General features: G+C 37.7%; 2 protein-coding genes across 2 annotated transcripts; one reads left to right on the top strand and one right to left on the bottom strand.

The window, feature by feature from the left end:
- The first annotated feature begins 3,051 nt into the window (after window positions 1–3,051).
- LOC108989916 (cytochrome c oxidase-assembly factor COX23, mitochondrial) lies at window positions 3,052–5,270 on the top strand. The gene is made up of 3 exons (XM_018963684.2): window positions 3,052–3,199; window positions 4,436–4,512; window positions 4,892–5,270. The coding sequence occupies exons 1-3, from the start codon at window positions 3,109–3,111 to the stop codon at window positions 4,937–4,939; spliced, it is 216 nt and encodes a 71-aa protein (XP_018819229.2). The 5' UTR covers window positions 3,052–3,108; the 3' UTR covers window positions 4,940–5,270.
- A 5,453-nt stretch (window positions 5,271–10,723) lies between these two features.
- LOC108989943 (cytochrome P450 71D8-like) lies at window positions 10,724–12,879 on the bottom strand. Its single transcript, XM_018963724.2, has 2 exons — window positions 11,714–12,879; window positions 10,724–11,476 (listed from the first exon to the last, which is right to left on the bottom strand). Exons 1-2 carry the CDS (start codon window positions 12,644–12,646, stop codon window positions 10,856–10,858), a joined length of 1,554 nt encoding a protein of 517 aa, XP_018819269.1. The 5' UTR covers window positions 12,647–12,879; the 3' UTR covers window positions 10,724–10,855.
- Between the last annotated feature and the right edge of the window lie 1,136 nt (window positions 12,880–14,015).

Genomic DNA, 14,015 nt, shown 5'->3' on the forward strand with positions numbered 1-14,015 from the left:
AGGTCTAGGAAGCCCCTGAGTCCTTTCAATGATGTGGGTAAAGGTCATTCTTCCATGGCTTTGATTTTATCAGGATCAGCTCTTACTCATTCGGTTGATATCAAATGGCCTAAGTAAGCCACTTCAGCACTTGAAAAACTGTATTTAGAGGCCTTAGCCAATATATGATGTTGTCTCAATGTATCTAGGGTCACCCTCAAGTGTTGCAAGTGATCCTTTGTTGTTCTGTTATACACTAAGATATCATAAAAGAAAGCCAGAATAAATCTTCTCAAATAAGGCCTAAAAACTTCACTAATTAGGCTTTGAAAAGTAAAAGGAGACTTAGTTTGTCCAAATGGCATAACTAGGAATCCATAGTGCCCCCTATGTGTCCTAAAAGCAGTTTTAGGAACATCTTCATTTCTTACTCTGATTTGGTGGTAACCAGATCGTAGATCTAGTTTTGAAAAGACCTTTGCCCCCCTGAGCTCATCCAGCAGCTCCTCCATTGTAGGGATTTGATATTTATCCTTCATTATAACCTTGTTTAATGTCTTATAATCCACACATCCTCCAAGAACCATCTGCTTTCCTCACTAGCCAGCACTGGTGATGAATAGAGGCTTTGGCTTGGTTAGATCACACTTGTTTCAGTAACTCCTGAACAATTTTCTCGATTTCATCATTCTGAAAATAAGGGTATCTATAGGGCTTCACTGATACAAGCAATGCGTTAGGTAATAAGGTTAAAAAATGGTCATGTGATCTGCTGGGAGGCAAACATTGAGGTTCTCCAAACACCTTTGAAAACTCTTCCAAAAGTGTTCTAACAGTTTCTAGGATTTTTTTCGCTTCTATGAATTGTACACGTACACATTTCTTCTCCAGTTTATTATCCTTATAAAAGCACCCCTCTTCAATAGTCTTGGAAGGACATAGACCCTTCAATAATACTTCTCTGTTTCCTTGTTTGAATCCCATTGTTAAGTTGCCAAAATTTCACAATATTGATCCCAATTCTCTCAACCATTGCACTCCTAACACCATATCACAGCCTGCTAGAACCAACACTTGTACTTTAGTTTCAAATTCCACACCTTGTAATTTAAATCTCAGCCTTGGGCACCTTCCTTCACGAGAAATTGCTTCACCATTGGCCACCCTGACCTTCACCCTTTCATATTCCAGAACTGAAATATTTCCCTTCCTCACCACTGAAGGGTTTAGGAAGTAATGGGTGCTACCCGAATCTATAAGCACTTCTATCACTTGATTTCCCACATTCCCATTGATTCTCATTGCTTTGAGATTTTGTGAACCCACCAAGGCATGGAGGGATATTTCTAGTTGGTTATCATCCGGCTATAATTTACTAAACTCTTCCCTCATTGTTTCATCAGACTGCCCTGTTTCCACATTGCTTTCTTCCTCCATTTTGTCAATTAAAACAACTTAGGATTAGGACATTTAGGGGCCAAGATTCCACTTGGAATCACAATAGTAGCAGAGGCCTTTATCCCTTCTATCTTTCATTTGTGATTGATTAATATTTTGCACTGGAACCAGAGCTTTGGAAGACCCTTTTGAAGTTGTAGGGCGTGTAACAGATAGGTGTTTGGGGACCCCTTGGTCAGGAAGAGGCAAAATTCCCTTATAACTCCTTTTGGTGATTCCAAAATGTTTCTCTTGAATTTTAGCTAAACTATATGCAGTCAACAAATTGTCAGATTTGAACATTCTCACGGGTAGTCTTATATCATCTCTCAGTCCACTCAAAAAATAACTGAGTTTATAAGATTCAGATAACCCTCTAAGTCTACTTGAGAGAGCATCAAATTTAGACTTGTATTCTTCCATTGTCCCAATCTGTTTCAACATTGTCAAGGCTTCTATAGGGTCATCATATGAGTTAGGGCCAAACCTTGTGATAAGGGCTTGTGCAAACTCCTTCCAACCCCTCAACCCTCCTGACTTCTCTAAGTCTTGAAACCATATCAGTGCTTGGCCTTCCATATAGAATGAAGCAAGCCTCAGTTTATGATGAGGAAGTGTGTTATAAAATGCAAATAAATGATTAGCTTTGTAGAGCTAACCTGTGGGGTCATCCCTCTTAAAACTTGGAAAGTCAATACAAATTGACAATGACATTATTTCCTTTTTAGGTTCATTAGACTCTTCCCTTTGATGGTGCTGGTTTGGAGCTTCCCCATCAGAAGAATGTTGATTTTTTCTTTGCAACTCAGCAATCAGTGTTGCCATTTGCTGTATCATAGAATCTAATTGTAAGCTCAGTCTCCATTGTCTTGAACCGAGAATCCATGAATCTGGTGAGGTTGGCTATGCCTTCTTATAGCTGGCTCATGTGTGTTCTATTGGCCATGGTCACAGTTTGGAGATAAAAATATTTTTATGCCAAGTGTAACAATACGAGATAAATTAGGGTAGAATTTGTAGCACAACTCACTCAGAGGGTGAGTAGCATCTAGAAATTGAGAGAGGAGAGGAAATTTTAGAAGATTGATTCAAAATGGTTTTTCATATATCTCTTACAGGGTGCTGCAATGGAAATTAAGTGGAACCTCTCTAATTGTTTCTACAGTACATTTAGCCGATCATTGGCCTTGCTAAGTACAATATAAAATAAGGATAAAACTGTCTTAACCATACTACTAATGACCATGTAAGGCCTTATGGAAATAAAAGCCGTAACATAACAATTCTAATACTCTACTAGTTCGGTGCCCCAAGCCCAACTCACGTTTGCCTTTAATTATAGCTCGAGCCCCTCCATGTCTGGCCCATGAATGGCCCAATGCGTGTGATAGATAATTTGAGTAGAGCATTTTTAAAATTTTAAGAAATGATTGAGAAAAAGTTTAATAAAAAATATTATAAAATTAAAATATTATTAAAATATAATTTTTATTTAAAATTTTAAAAAAATTAAATTATTTTTTATTTTTTATTTAAAAATTTAAAAATATTATAATAATTAGTTTGAAAAAATTATAATAATAAATTTAAAAATTTTATATTTAAATTATGTTGGAAAATAAATCAGATAAAATGAAATCTAATTTCAAACAATTAGAACCCAGAGAGACGGAGAGACAGAGAGAGAGAGAGATGGCGTCGAAAGGTTCGACACCGCCGTATCCAAGCGCTGCCAGAATCGCTGACTCTCCATGTTATCCTCAATATACTGCTTCTCTCAAATGTAAAGCTACTTACTTTCAGACCTTGCATTTCTTCTCCGATTCACGATCTTCATCTCTTTTTCATGATCTTCGTCTCTATTTGGTCTTCGTTTGCCGTTTTATCCTCGTTCTGTTGTTTGCTAAAATTACCTTCGAAAAAGCATAGTCTCTCTCACTCAAATTTAATCTCTTTGATTTTTTGTTTATTTTCGTTTGATCTCTATAAATTATCTAATATCCTAGTCTCTTATTCTTTTCCGTTGGATTTTTTTTTTGTTTTTGTTTTTGTTTTTTTTTTCTTCCGTTTAGATCGATTGAGGTTTGAGCGTAGAGTTATTGAATTGGGTGTTAAAAAGAACTTTGGATTTTTTATTTAATAAAAAATTGCAACCTTCTCTTTTCTTAAGAGCACTAGTACACATTGAGCAAGCTATAATGCTCAAATTCTTAAGATGATGAAGTCTAAAAAGACAGAGATCATGACCATCGTATAAGACGATGGTCCTTACAAAGTTAGAACCGAGTCAACTGACACGTCTGTGAGGGCTCCTAAGTCCTAAAGGCCCTCCTTCATAGTTTTTCATGATCCTCCATCGCACATTCAGCCGTCAACAAGGTAAGGGTTCTAATGGCTGTGTTTTAGGGTGGCCCGGACTTTCACTTGTATTCTTAACAATCTGCATTCTCAGTCCTCTTTTATTGAAACTTTGGATATACATCTTCAAACTCATTTAGTGACTAGAGCAGCTAGGTTCTAGGCTGCTAGCAATGCGTGATCTCAGCTGCAAATGTCCAGATTGATTTTTGCAAGCAAGTGGATTTGAGCCCCCACTCGTTTGGCTTGGATAGTCGGATTGTGGAAAGCATATATATGAACACTTAAAACACAATATGAAGATATCCCATATCATTTTCTTATTATTGTCGATAAAAAGTTTAAAAAGATCTTTCAAATTTAAAATGAAGGCAAGGAACGAAGGCAGATAATCAGAAAGAGATCGTGTGGTGTTTCTTAATGTAGGACATGACGGACATTATGTCTTGAATGTACATGTGCAACCAGCCAGTCTTTTATATATAAACCCTCTTTAACCATGTAAAATAAAGCTACTTAGTTAGCTTTGCCAAGTATATCCCATGGGTGATGTGCCATGTGCATGTCCAGATTATTTATGCCTCCATGACTAGTTGGCCCAGCTTGCTTGTTTCAAAAGAGTCTATCACAAGTAATATAGATTTCATTTCAAATTTTCCAGGTTTAGAAGAATTTAATTCGGACAAGAGTAAATGTCAAGAGCATTTTGATATTTACAAGGAATGCAAGAAAAAGGAGGTAATGTATCTTCTTTGAATATGGAAATGCTCTGTAGTCTGTACATTTCATTGTTTTATATATTCAACTTCTGAAAAAAATTGTACTTGAGTGCAAAATTATTTAATATAAACAGTGGCATCGCTCCTGATATAAAATATATACTAATGCAGAATGTTAGATCATTGGACAGATTTTGGAAAATGTTTACATTGTTGTGATCACACACTCACACACACACACTCTCTCTCTCTCTCTCTCTCTCTCTATACACACACACACACACACTCACCTATATAGTTTTTCAATGGCTTGTAATTGTGCATAAACTCTTCTAAAAAAAGTAACTGTACATAAACTATATGATTATTGATTCTTCGTTGTTTTCTTCTTTTCACAGAGGGAAGCTCGACTGGAACGCAACAGGAATAGGTCATTGTTCTCTTGAGTTCCTTTTGGGATTGGCTACTGAATACTGTAATCAGCATAAGCTAGATTTGAGCTTACCACAAGTGTCAGTCCCTCTTCTCTTTAGCAGTTAATTTGTTGATATCATTACTGATTTAGTTATAGAGCTGGCTCATAACTAGAAATAGTTCAATAAATTTCCTTGTGTTTGGCACAAAAAATGTAGTGCCCTTTGCATGCGGCTTCAGGTAAGGACTTGATTTTCATTTCAAAATGCGGATGTTGTTTACAATGTGAAGGATGTCTATGGTACTATACCCCATGAAAGCTCTAAATTTCATGAATGTAATGATTGTATGAGTTGTCTATCGTGTGCTGTTTTATTGGAAGATGATGTGATGGAGACTGCATTTGCAGGTATGGTATACATTATTCATAGTAAGTGACTTTATAATTCTGCATTGGAATAATAAAAAAAACAAGAATTATGTTTCAGATAAAAGGCATTTATTTGTATAAACCATACAGTAAAAGTTGGATAAAATCAACTCTCTCATGCAGATAATAGTACATTAGATCATAATTGATCTATCTCCTAGTTTATTTCCCCTTAAACATTTCATTGTTTTACTTAGAACTAAACATCTGAATTCCCATATACAATGCAATAGCTAACCTCCCACCACCCAATGCAAAACAGAGGCAATTACGCACAGATCATCATTCCTTTTCTTAGTGGCTAATCCATAAGACTCGGACATGTCAAAAGTTCTTTTGTAATGATCTCATTATGGAGCTTCCTGTTAAAGTGACACAACAACTGAGAGCAAGCACAACAGTTGCAAGAGCAAATGGTATGCCCGGACACATCCTCCTGCCACTTCCAAAGGGAATGAACTCAAAGTTGCTCCCTTCAAAATCAACACAAAAACCCTTAAACCTCTCGGGCCTAAAACAATCTGCATCAATCCAGTTTTCAGGATCCCTCCCTCTAGCCCATGCATTGGTCATTATTTGTGTGTTGCTTGGTATCACATACCCACTAATTTGACACTTTTCCGTTGATTCTCTTTGGATTAAGGCACCTGGAGTGTGTAACCTTAGAGCTCTCAAGTAATCCAGTTTCTAAATGTCTGTCTCAGTTGTGTTTCTCCTCCCTTCAAGGACTTATCTTGTGCATTCTCCACCACTCTTGGGTTTCCCAAAAACTCTGACATTACCCATTGGCTTGTAGATGCTGAGGTGTCACTCCCTGCAGATACAATATCCTAGAAGTAGAATTTGAGTTACAATGACACATAGTCATTAATATTTAATATTACATGATAGAGAAATGATATACTTACAGCTCTTTTATAATTTTTTCACAATTTATTTTACAATCAACCAATGAAATTATGTCTTGGGCTGTACCTATTCTTGGTAATAAAATTTCTTATTAATTATCAAAAGAAAATTTACAAATCTACCCTCTATTTAATTTAAAATTATAAAATAATTATAAAAAATTATAACTGAATAGTTTAGCAACAAGAAGAAGCAATGACAAAAGCCCAAAAAAAAAAAAAAAAAAACCAAGAAACTATTGAAGTGTGGGCTAAAAGCCTCACCGTGATCATGATTTTACTCATCCCAAAAGCAAATGGCCAACTGTTTCTTTTGAACTATATTTGGTTTAGTTTGTAGTTTGATGCATGTCTACCCTGAATCGATGGGGCCAAGTCCTAGGATTACGAATCCTTATTTTTAAAGGTATTTAAAAAGCAAAATTCTATTTTTGTAAGATGGGCATGATTGGAAGTTCCCAAAATAAGAAAAAGGGAAGTGTTGGATGTGAAGAGTAAATGCACCATTTGATTGTAAGCCATCAACATCGTTGTGATCTCTTGGAGTATCTAATCTTAGAACCACCTTGTAACACACCTGATAGTAGATGTTTGGATAACTAGAAAATATACAAGAAAATTACTCACTTCGAGGGGAGCACCTCCATTGAAGAAAAGAAGAAAATGATAAGAGAAGGAAAAGTAACATTTTCATTAACTTTCTGATTACCAAATCCTAGAGCCCTTGGCTCATACATAAAGGAGAGGACCCCCCACATGGGCCAGGCTAGAACACTAAAGAAAACATACAAGAAAATAAAACTAAGGCCCAAGGCCCACTAACTCTATTGTAGTCCAAATAACAGATAGCATCAAAGTAAATGAAGATAAACTGGCCCAAGGCCCATGACCCATGTTATTTTATTCATGGACTGTGACAAACCATCCCCCATAGAAGCACCTTGTCCACAAGGTGCAGTATCCTTGCCCACGATTGCCCCATCACCTGGGTCAAAAACAAGAATTTTCTTTATACTAACCGCCACTTCACATTTCACAATAATAACTCCATCAATGGGTGTTGCTGCATACCCCAGTCCTTTGGCCCTATCAAAAGTCCAATAAATTGATACTTGAAAAAGCTGAGATCTCTGACTTTTTACCACAAGATTCTCCTCAATTGCTAGCTTCTCCCTGTTTGTAGCTTTCACTCTGTTCAGAGATTCTTCAAATGCCACCTTACTAATTTTAACTTCCTCCGTAGCTTCTTCCAAAATTTTAGGTATGTAATACGAGTAATTGGATTGGGATCCAAGATTCGTATTATTAATTTCATGGCATTAAAAGAGAGCCAAGGAGAGCAATTAAATTCAACCGCCAACACTTTTTTATGCAGGTTCATAAGATTAGAATCATCAAAAGGCAAGTAACCTACAATCAATACGAAGAGTATCACTCCACATGACCACATGTCTACCGTTGTTCCATCATTGCCTCTATCGTTAAGGACCTCAGAAGCAATATAATTCAGGCCATCATCCCTGACTTGTCGGAACAGAGCACTAGGTCCAAAATCAAACAATTTAAGGTTTCCGTAAGCATCCAGCAAGAAGTTTTCTGGCTTGAGGTTCCTGTGATAAACGTCCCTGCCATGGCAATAATCAATGGCATTAATAAGCTGTTGGAAATATATGCGTGCTTCATCTTCATTGAACTGGAATTTGTGCTCCGATGCCAAAATCTTGATGGGAAAATATGTTGTTGCTTTGCAGAGTTTAAGAAGATCTGAACGTGTGTAACTTTCACACAAGCTAGATAAGATGTCATAGTTGAGGTCTTTTTCCTTACCTCTCTCACGGGATCCTCTGTTTGTTATAGGCTCATCGAGGGATAGACCCAAAGCAATGGCCATAATAATAGTAGTACAAGTAATAATCTTAAAGAAAGAAAATTGAACCTGCACTTTAGTCATGGACATCACTCCTTGCAAACCATCTGAAGTTCCAGAAATTATTGAATTCCCATCCCTAGATCCTTTGAAGAGTAGCTTGAAATTGAACTGCCATGGAAGCATTCTTCTCGTTGTTTATTTTCCTTATTTCTCGGTTTCCACTTTCAAGAAGATATTCGGTTAACTTCCATTTTTTCTCAAACCTTGACGGCTCTTTCGTGCACACTTCTTTACTTGCCTTGTCTCTGAGTTGTTCAGAGAGCCTCAAAGCCATTACCGCTGCCTGAGCCCGTTCCAACCCATAATTGTTATCCTTGACTTCATTCTCGAGTTGATTAAGCTCAACATTGACCATATCTGACCCCTGAAACATGTTACGGAACTCATTTGCGTTGAGGCTAGTCCTCACCGATGCTCTCTGTAACGAGCTCTCCATACTGATACGGTTCGTAGCAATGGTGGTGAGAAAATGCAGATATGGCACGAAGCTTTGTCGACAAGGTGCACTGGCCAGTTCGCCCTTTCTAACTGAGAGAACAGGGAAGAAAGGAACGATGAAGCCTTGAAGGCCATGAACTACCATCAAACCGTTGTTGAAAAAATAAGGTTGAGTAACCTCCACTCCTTCGATGAAGACCTTGGCAGCGGCGGGGAAGCTAGCATTCTTGAATGTTTTGGAAGTGATGGTGAAGCCTCGACCTGGGCTCCACGTCTCTATCTTGGTACCGAAAGCAAGCTTTCGGAGATAGTCATTTGTGACGAGGCCAGGAACAATGTGTTCTCGGAGGAGGTTAGGGATGGAGCAAGAGATGGATTGTGATGGAGGAGCAACGATGAAGTCCTCACTCGTCGCCGACAATCGCTGTGACAGATCCATTATTTGTTTGTCCTTGTACGGCATTGTCTTCCTCAGCTCCCACCGCCTTAAGAGATCGATGCCACCGGGATCGAATTCCCAAATGATGGTTAGGTCTCTTACGATTAATGAGTCTTTGTTGCCAAAGACGATTGAAAGAAATGATGAAGATGGACAATAATTTCTAAGAGGAAGGGAAGGACATGAGATTCGGAGGAAATGCTCTAAGAATAGTGGAAATGGTTTCTGGTTTCCAACTGGATTTATAGAAACATGAGAAAGAGTAAGACTAGCAGGGATGTCTATCGCCTTTCCTTCCATTGTTACTGTATATTTTTCATCTTCTTGCAGACGATAGAGTTGGTTTTCCAGATTTGAGAACTCTTCATTGAAGTTGTTCTGAAAATCTTCAAGGTTGTTATTGACATCTTTTAATGTCTGCAAAATAACATCCAGACGTTGTTGTGATTTTTCGACTTGCTCCCTGATGTTGAGCAAAGATGAAATGATTTTTTCTATTTCCATGAATTGATGAAGCCGATCCAAGAAAAGATTGGCTCTGGATACCACTTGTAACACACTTGATAGTAGATGTTTGGATAACTAGAAAATATACAAGAAAATTACTCACTTCGAGGGGAGCACCTCCATTGAAGAAAAGAAGAAAATGATAAGAGAAGGAAAAGTAACATTTTCATTAACTTTCTGATTACCAAATCCTAGAGCCCTTGGCTCATACATAAAGGAGAGGACCCCCCACATGGGCCAGGCTAGAACACTAAAGAAAACATACAAGAAAATAAAACTAAGGCCCAAGGCCCACTAACTCTATTGTAGTCCAAATAACAGATAGCATCAAAGTAAATGAAGATAAACTGGCCCAAGGCCCATGACCCATGTTATTTTATTCATGGACTGTGACACACCTCTCTCACTCAGTAGTCAGCACCTTCTAATGAAATATAAAGATGCTTAACAATGACTTTGTGTTTGGTATTGCCTACTCTTCAATTGCAGGTAGAGACTAAAATAATTGTTGCATTTATTAGTTAACTAATCATTCAATTATTATGATTCTCCCAAGAAGAGAGTATTTAGTGATACCTCAAGAAAGCATAAAGAATTCAAGGAAAGATAGATGCAGATCAAAGGGCGAGCAGATCTATAGAAGCAGGGCCATATTTGATGGCAAACATTATTGTAGGGCAATGCTCAAGTCGGGCACAGTTGACCAATACGTGTCTCACGTCTAACGTGTCTAGTTCCAAACCAAACACCATGCTGTGATATTGAAGCCAAAATTTCAAAGAGCAAGACTTAATAGGAAACTTGCAACTATTAAATATGGCAAATACAGACATGCTGTGGTAAGCATGTCTGAAAGCTCTCAACTTTCAAGCATACAGCACAAAAAACAAAATCAGCTAGAATATATTTCACATTAAGGTATTTATTTGAATGAATCATATATAAAAAAAGTTAGAAAAAATCAACTTTTACATGTACAAAGTAGTGTAGGTGCTGTTTGGATAGTGAGATGAGATGAAATGGTTTTAGGTGAAAGTTAAATAAAATATTGTTAAAATATTATTTTTTAATATTATTATTGTTTTGAGATTTGAAAAAATTGAATTGTTTATTATATTTTGTGTGGGAATTTGAAAAAATTATAATGATGAGATGAAACATTTTCACCATCCAAATAGGTAAGTATTTCGATTTTCTTCTTTCTTGACACCAAACATTTCTACAGACAGATATATATACTGCAATCCTCTGCAACAAGAGGTAGGTAGTACGTCCATACATCTAAATTCAATCTCTTCAATTATTAAACAGAGAAATCCAAGGAGTGGCAATAAGGTACAAATCCTTCCTTTTTCTGGTGGTTAATCCGAAAGACTCAGACATGTCAAGCTCTTCTGGTTTGATTCCACTGGGGAGTTTCCAGTTGAAGTGATACAACAAGTGAGAAAGAACAAGTTCAACACTTGCAAGAGCAAATGATATGCCTGGACATATCCTCCTACCACTTCCAAATGGAATGTATTCAAAGTTGGTCCCTTTAAAATCAATACTGGATTCGTAGAACCGCTCTGGATGAAAGTAATTAGCATCAATCCAGTATTTGGGATCTCTTCCCATAGCCCATATATTAATGAGCACTTTTGTGTTGCTAGGTATCTCATATCCACTGATTTCACACTTTTCTCTTGATTCTCTTGGGATTAAGGCACCAGGAGGGTGTAACCGCAGAGTTTCTTTGACAACTGCTCTCAAGTAATCTAGTTTCTGAATGTCTGTCTCGTTAATATTCCCCCTCCCCTCAAAGACTCTTCGTACTTCGGCTTGTGCCTTTTCCATGACTCTTGGGTTTTTCACCAATTCTGACATTGCCCATTCTATTGTAGTTGCTGAAGTCTCACTCCCCGCAGATACAATGTCCTAAAAAAGGGGTTGGAGTTACGACAGGATAGAGTCTTATTAGGAAAAATACATAAAGCTACTCAAACTATCATCCAGTTCGATTCTTGTGTTGTGTTAAATGTTAGTATGAAGAGATATAAAATAAATTTCCTTAAAATACTTGTATAAGGTTGCTCATTTAGACATTTATCAAGAAGAAGAGAGACGATTAAGAAATGTTGATAATAAATTAGAAAATCTCAACTAAGTACATACCAGAGTCATAGCTTTGATATGATCTCTTGTGATATCAAAATCAAGCCCACCCTTCTCCTGAAGTTTCAACAGCACATCAACTAGATCTTCATGATCAGCCGATTCATTGTAGCCGGCTGAAGAACTGTTGGTACTCCTTTCTATCTTCTGCTTGATTATATCCTCCAGTATCCTGTCTGTCTTTCTATGCATTTTCTCTAAAGTTGGCTTCATCCCAGTAAGGAAACCAAGGAACTTTAGCGAAGGGAACAGATCAGGCACGTCAAAACCTCCGCTCATAAGAAGAATTTCCTTAACCAATGATATGAATTCCTTTTCCTGTCTACACTTCGCCCCAATTGCTGCCCTGGAAGTCACACCATACGTCATGGACAATATTTTCTCACTGAGATTGATTGGAAGTACCCCGGACAAAGAGATTGATTCAACTAGATTCAGAGCCTCTTCTTCTCTGATTGATCTAAAGGACTGCACCCGCTTAGCACTCAGGAGTTCCATGACGCTAATCTTTCGCATCTGTCTCCAGTAGTCGCCATAGGGAGTAAAGACAATACCTGAATAGCCATAGGAGAGAATTTCGAGAGCAAGAAAGGTAGGCCGATTTATGAATACAGTGTCATGTGCATGGAGCACCTCTTTGGCTATTTCTGGTGATGAAACAACTATAGCCAATACCTCACCCAGTTGCACTTGCATGATTGGCCCATATTTCAGTGCTAACTTTCTCAAGGAATGATGGGGCAATGAAGAGAAAACCAGCTGGTGCAAGTTCCCTATAAGAGGCAGTTTCCATGGCCCTGGTGGCAACTTTCTATGTATTTGGCCTTTGGCTTTGGATGATCTTTTACAATAAAGAACCAGGACAAACAGGAAGAAGAGCCATGAAAGTGTTGGAAAGGAGAGAATTTGAAGCATTGTGGAGTAAAGCTGCATAAGCTCTTACCTGAGCCTTTGGGTTTGAAAGGTCATGAAAAAAAAAAACTTTGTGCGGTATGAGTTGTATCATGTTTTCATTGATTGCTCCTAGAAGTTAAAAAGTCAGCAAAATGCTAAATTTCTTTTCTTTTAAATTGTTGGTGATAGAGTTTAAAGGAAAGGGTCTTTTGTATTACTTTGACTATAGATATGTGACATCACATGACCGTTTGCATAGGACCAATATAACTAATGTTTCTTAAGGTTTTTGTTTTTGGCTTTCTGACAAAATCAATCTTGTCTTTATTTATTTAATCATGTTAGACTTTCTTGACATAAAGCACATACTTGTATGAGATTACTCTGTAGATTTTTCCAACTTGTATTTATTTAATCATATTGCTCTGCCTTTAGATAAAGTACATGATCTTTATGAGATGTGTTTGAATCTTTATATTAGATATCGTGGCCGGCACCTTTTTATATTTCTGAAAACAACACATGACTCATCCTCTTCTTGAATGTCACATTCACTGAAGACATTTAGTTGGTGAAGGCCTGCAAGGCTTTTGTCCTTTTACTCCTTCACTCTTTTTGGGCAATTCTTGTGTGAATACAGATTATTTGTTTACAAGTGGCTGCATATATACAAAAACAATCCCGCTACAGCCTACAGGCAGGTTATTTTGCTCAGGATGCCATGTCAGCGTCTATTAAAAGAAATAAAAATGAAAAAGAAAACAAGAGGAGGGAAAGAAGCAGTTCTCGTTCTCCATCGCGCGTCTAGCATTTTCGACCCCTGTTGCTAGATTTGCATGGTCTTGGGGTTACGTTGGCTGGTTGGTCCTTTGTTTTTAGTTTTTTTTTTTTTTGAGTAGACTAGTGTCAACCTTCATTAAGAGAGGACTTACAAAGTTAATTTGAAAAATAAATCAATTACAATCGTTAAAAACTCCCCAGTACACTTTTGTGATTGACATGGTCTAGTCCAGACAGTAAATTTCTAAAGACTTAAATCTTTAGAGAAAATACTCATCTGTCCACGATAGAGGTTAGAAAGCCCTATACCCCGACTAGGCAGGGTAGGGTGTACCAAATCCCAACAACCCCGTCAACGCGGAGGGGGACTAATACTCCATTCGGACTAAAGTCCGAAGGTACTAATTTTTTTGGATTTTTATTAACCTAGAAACTACATTACACAAAGAAAACTACAAAGAAAAACACTGTAACAAGAGAAAAACAGGATACAGGGACTGCTGAGGCGCGTGTTTCACGCGCCACTCTGGGAAGGGAACCGCCAGTCGACCTTGGAGATTCCAGATTCACCGACTCCAAAAACGCTGCACGTGGTGTTGGCAGAGGGCTCCCGGATGGCGCCTCTGTT

The sequence above is a fragment of the Juglans regia genome, chromosome 5 (assembly GCF_001411555.2).
Source record: "Juglans regia cultivar Chandler chromosome 5, Walnut 2.0, whole genome shotgun sequence".
Lineage (NCBI taxonomy): Eukaryota > Viridiplantae > Streptophyta > Magnoliopsida > Fagales > Juglandaceae > Juglans > Juglans regia.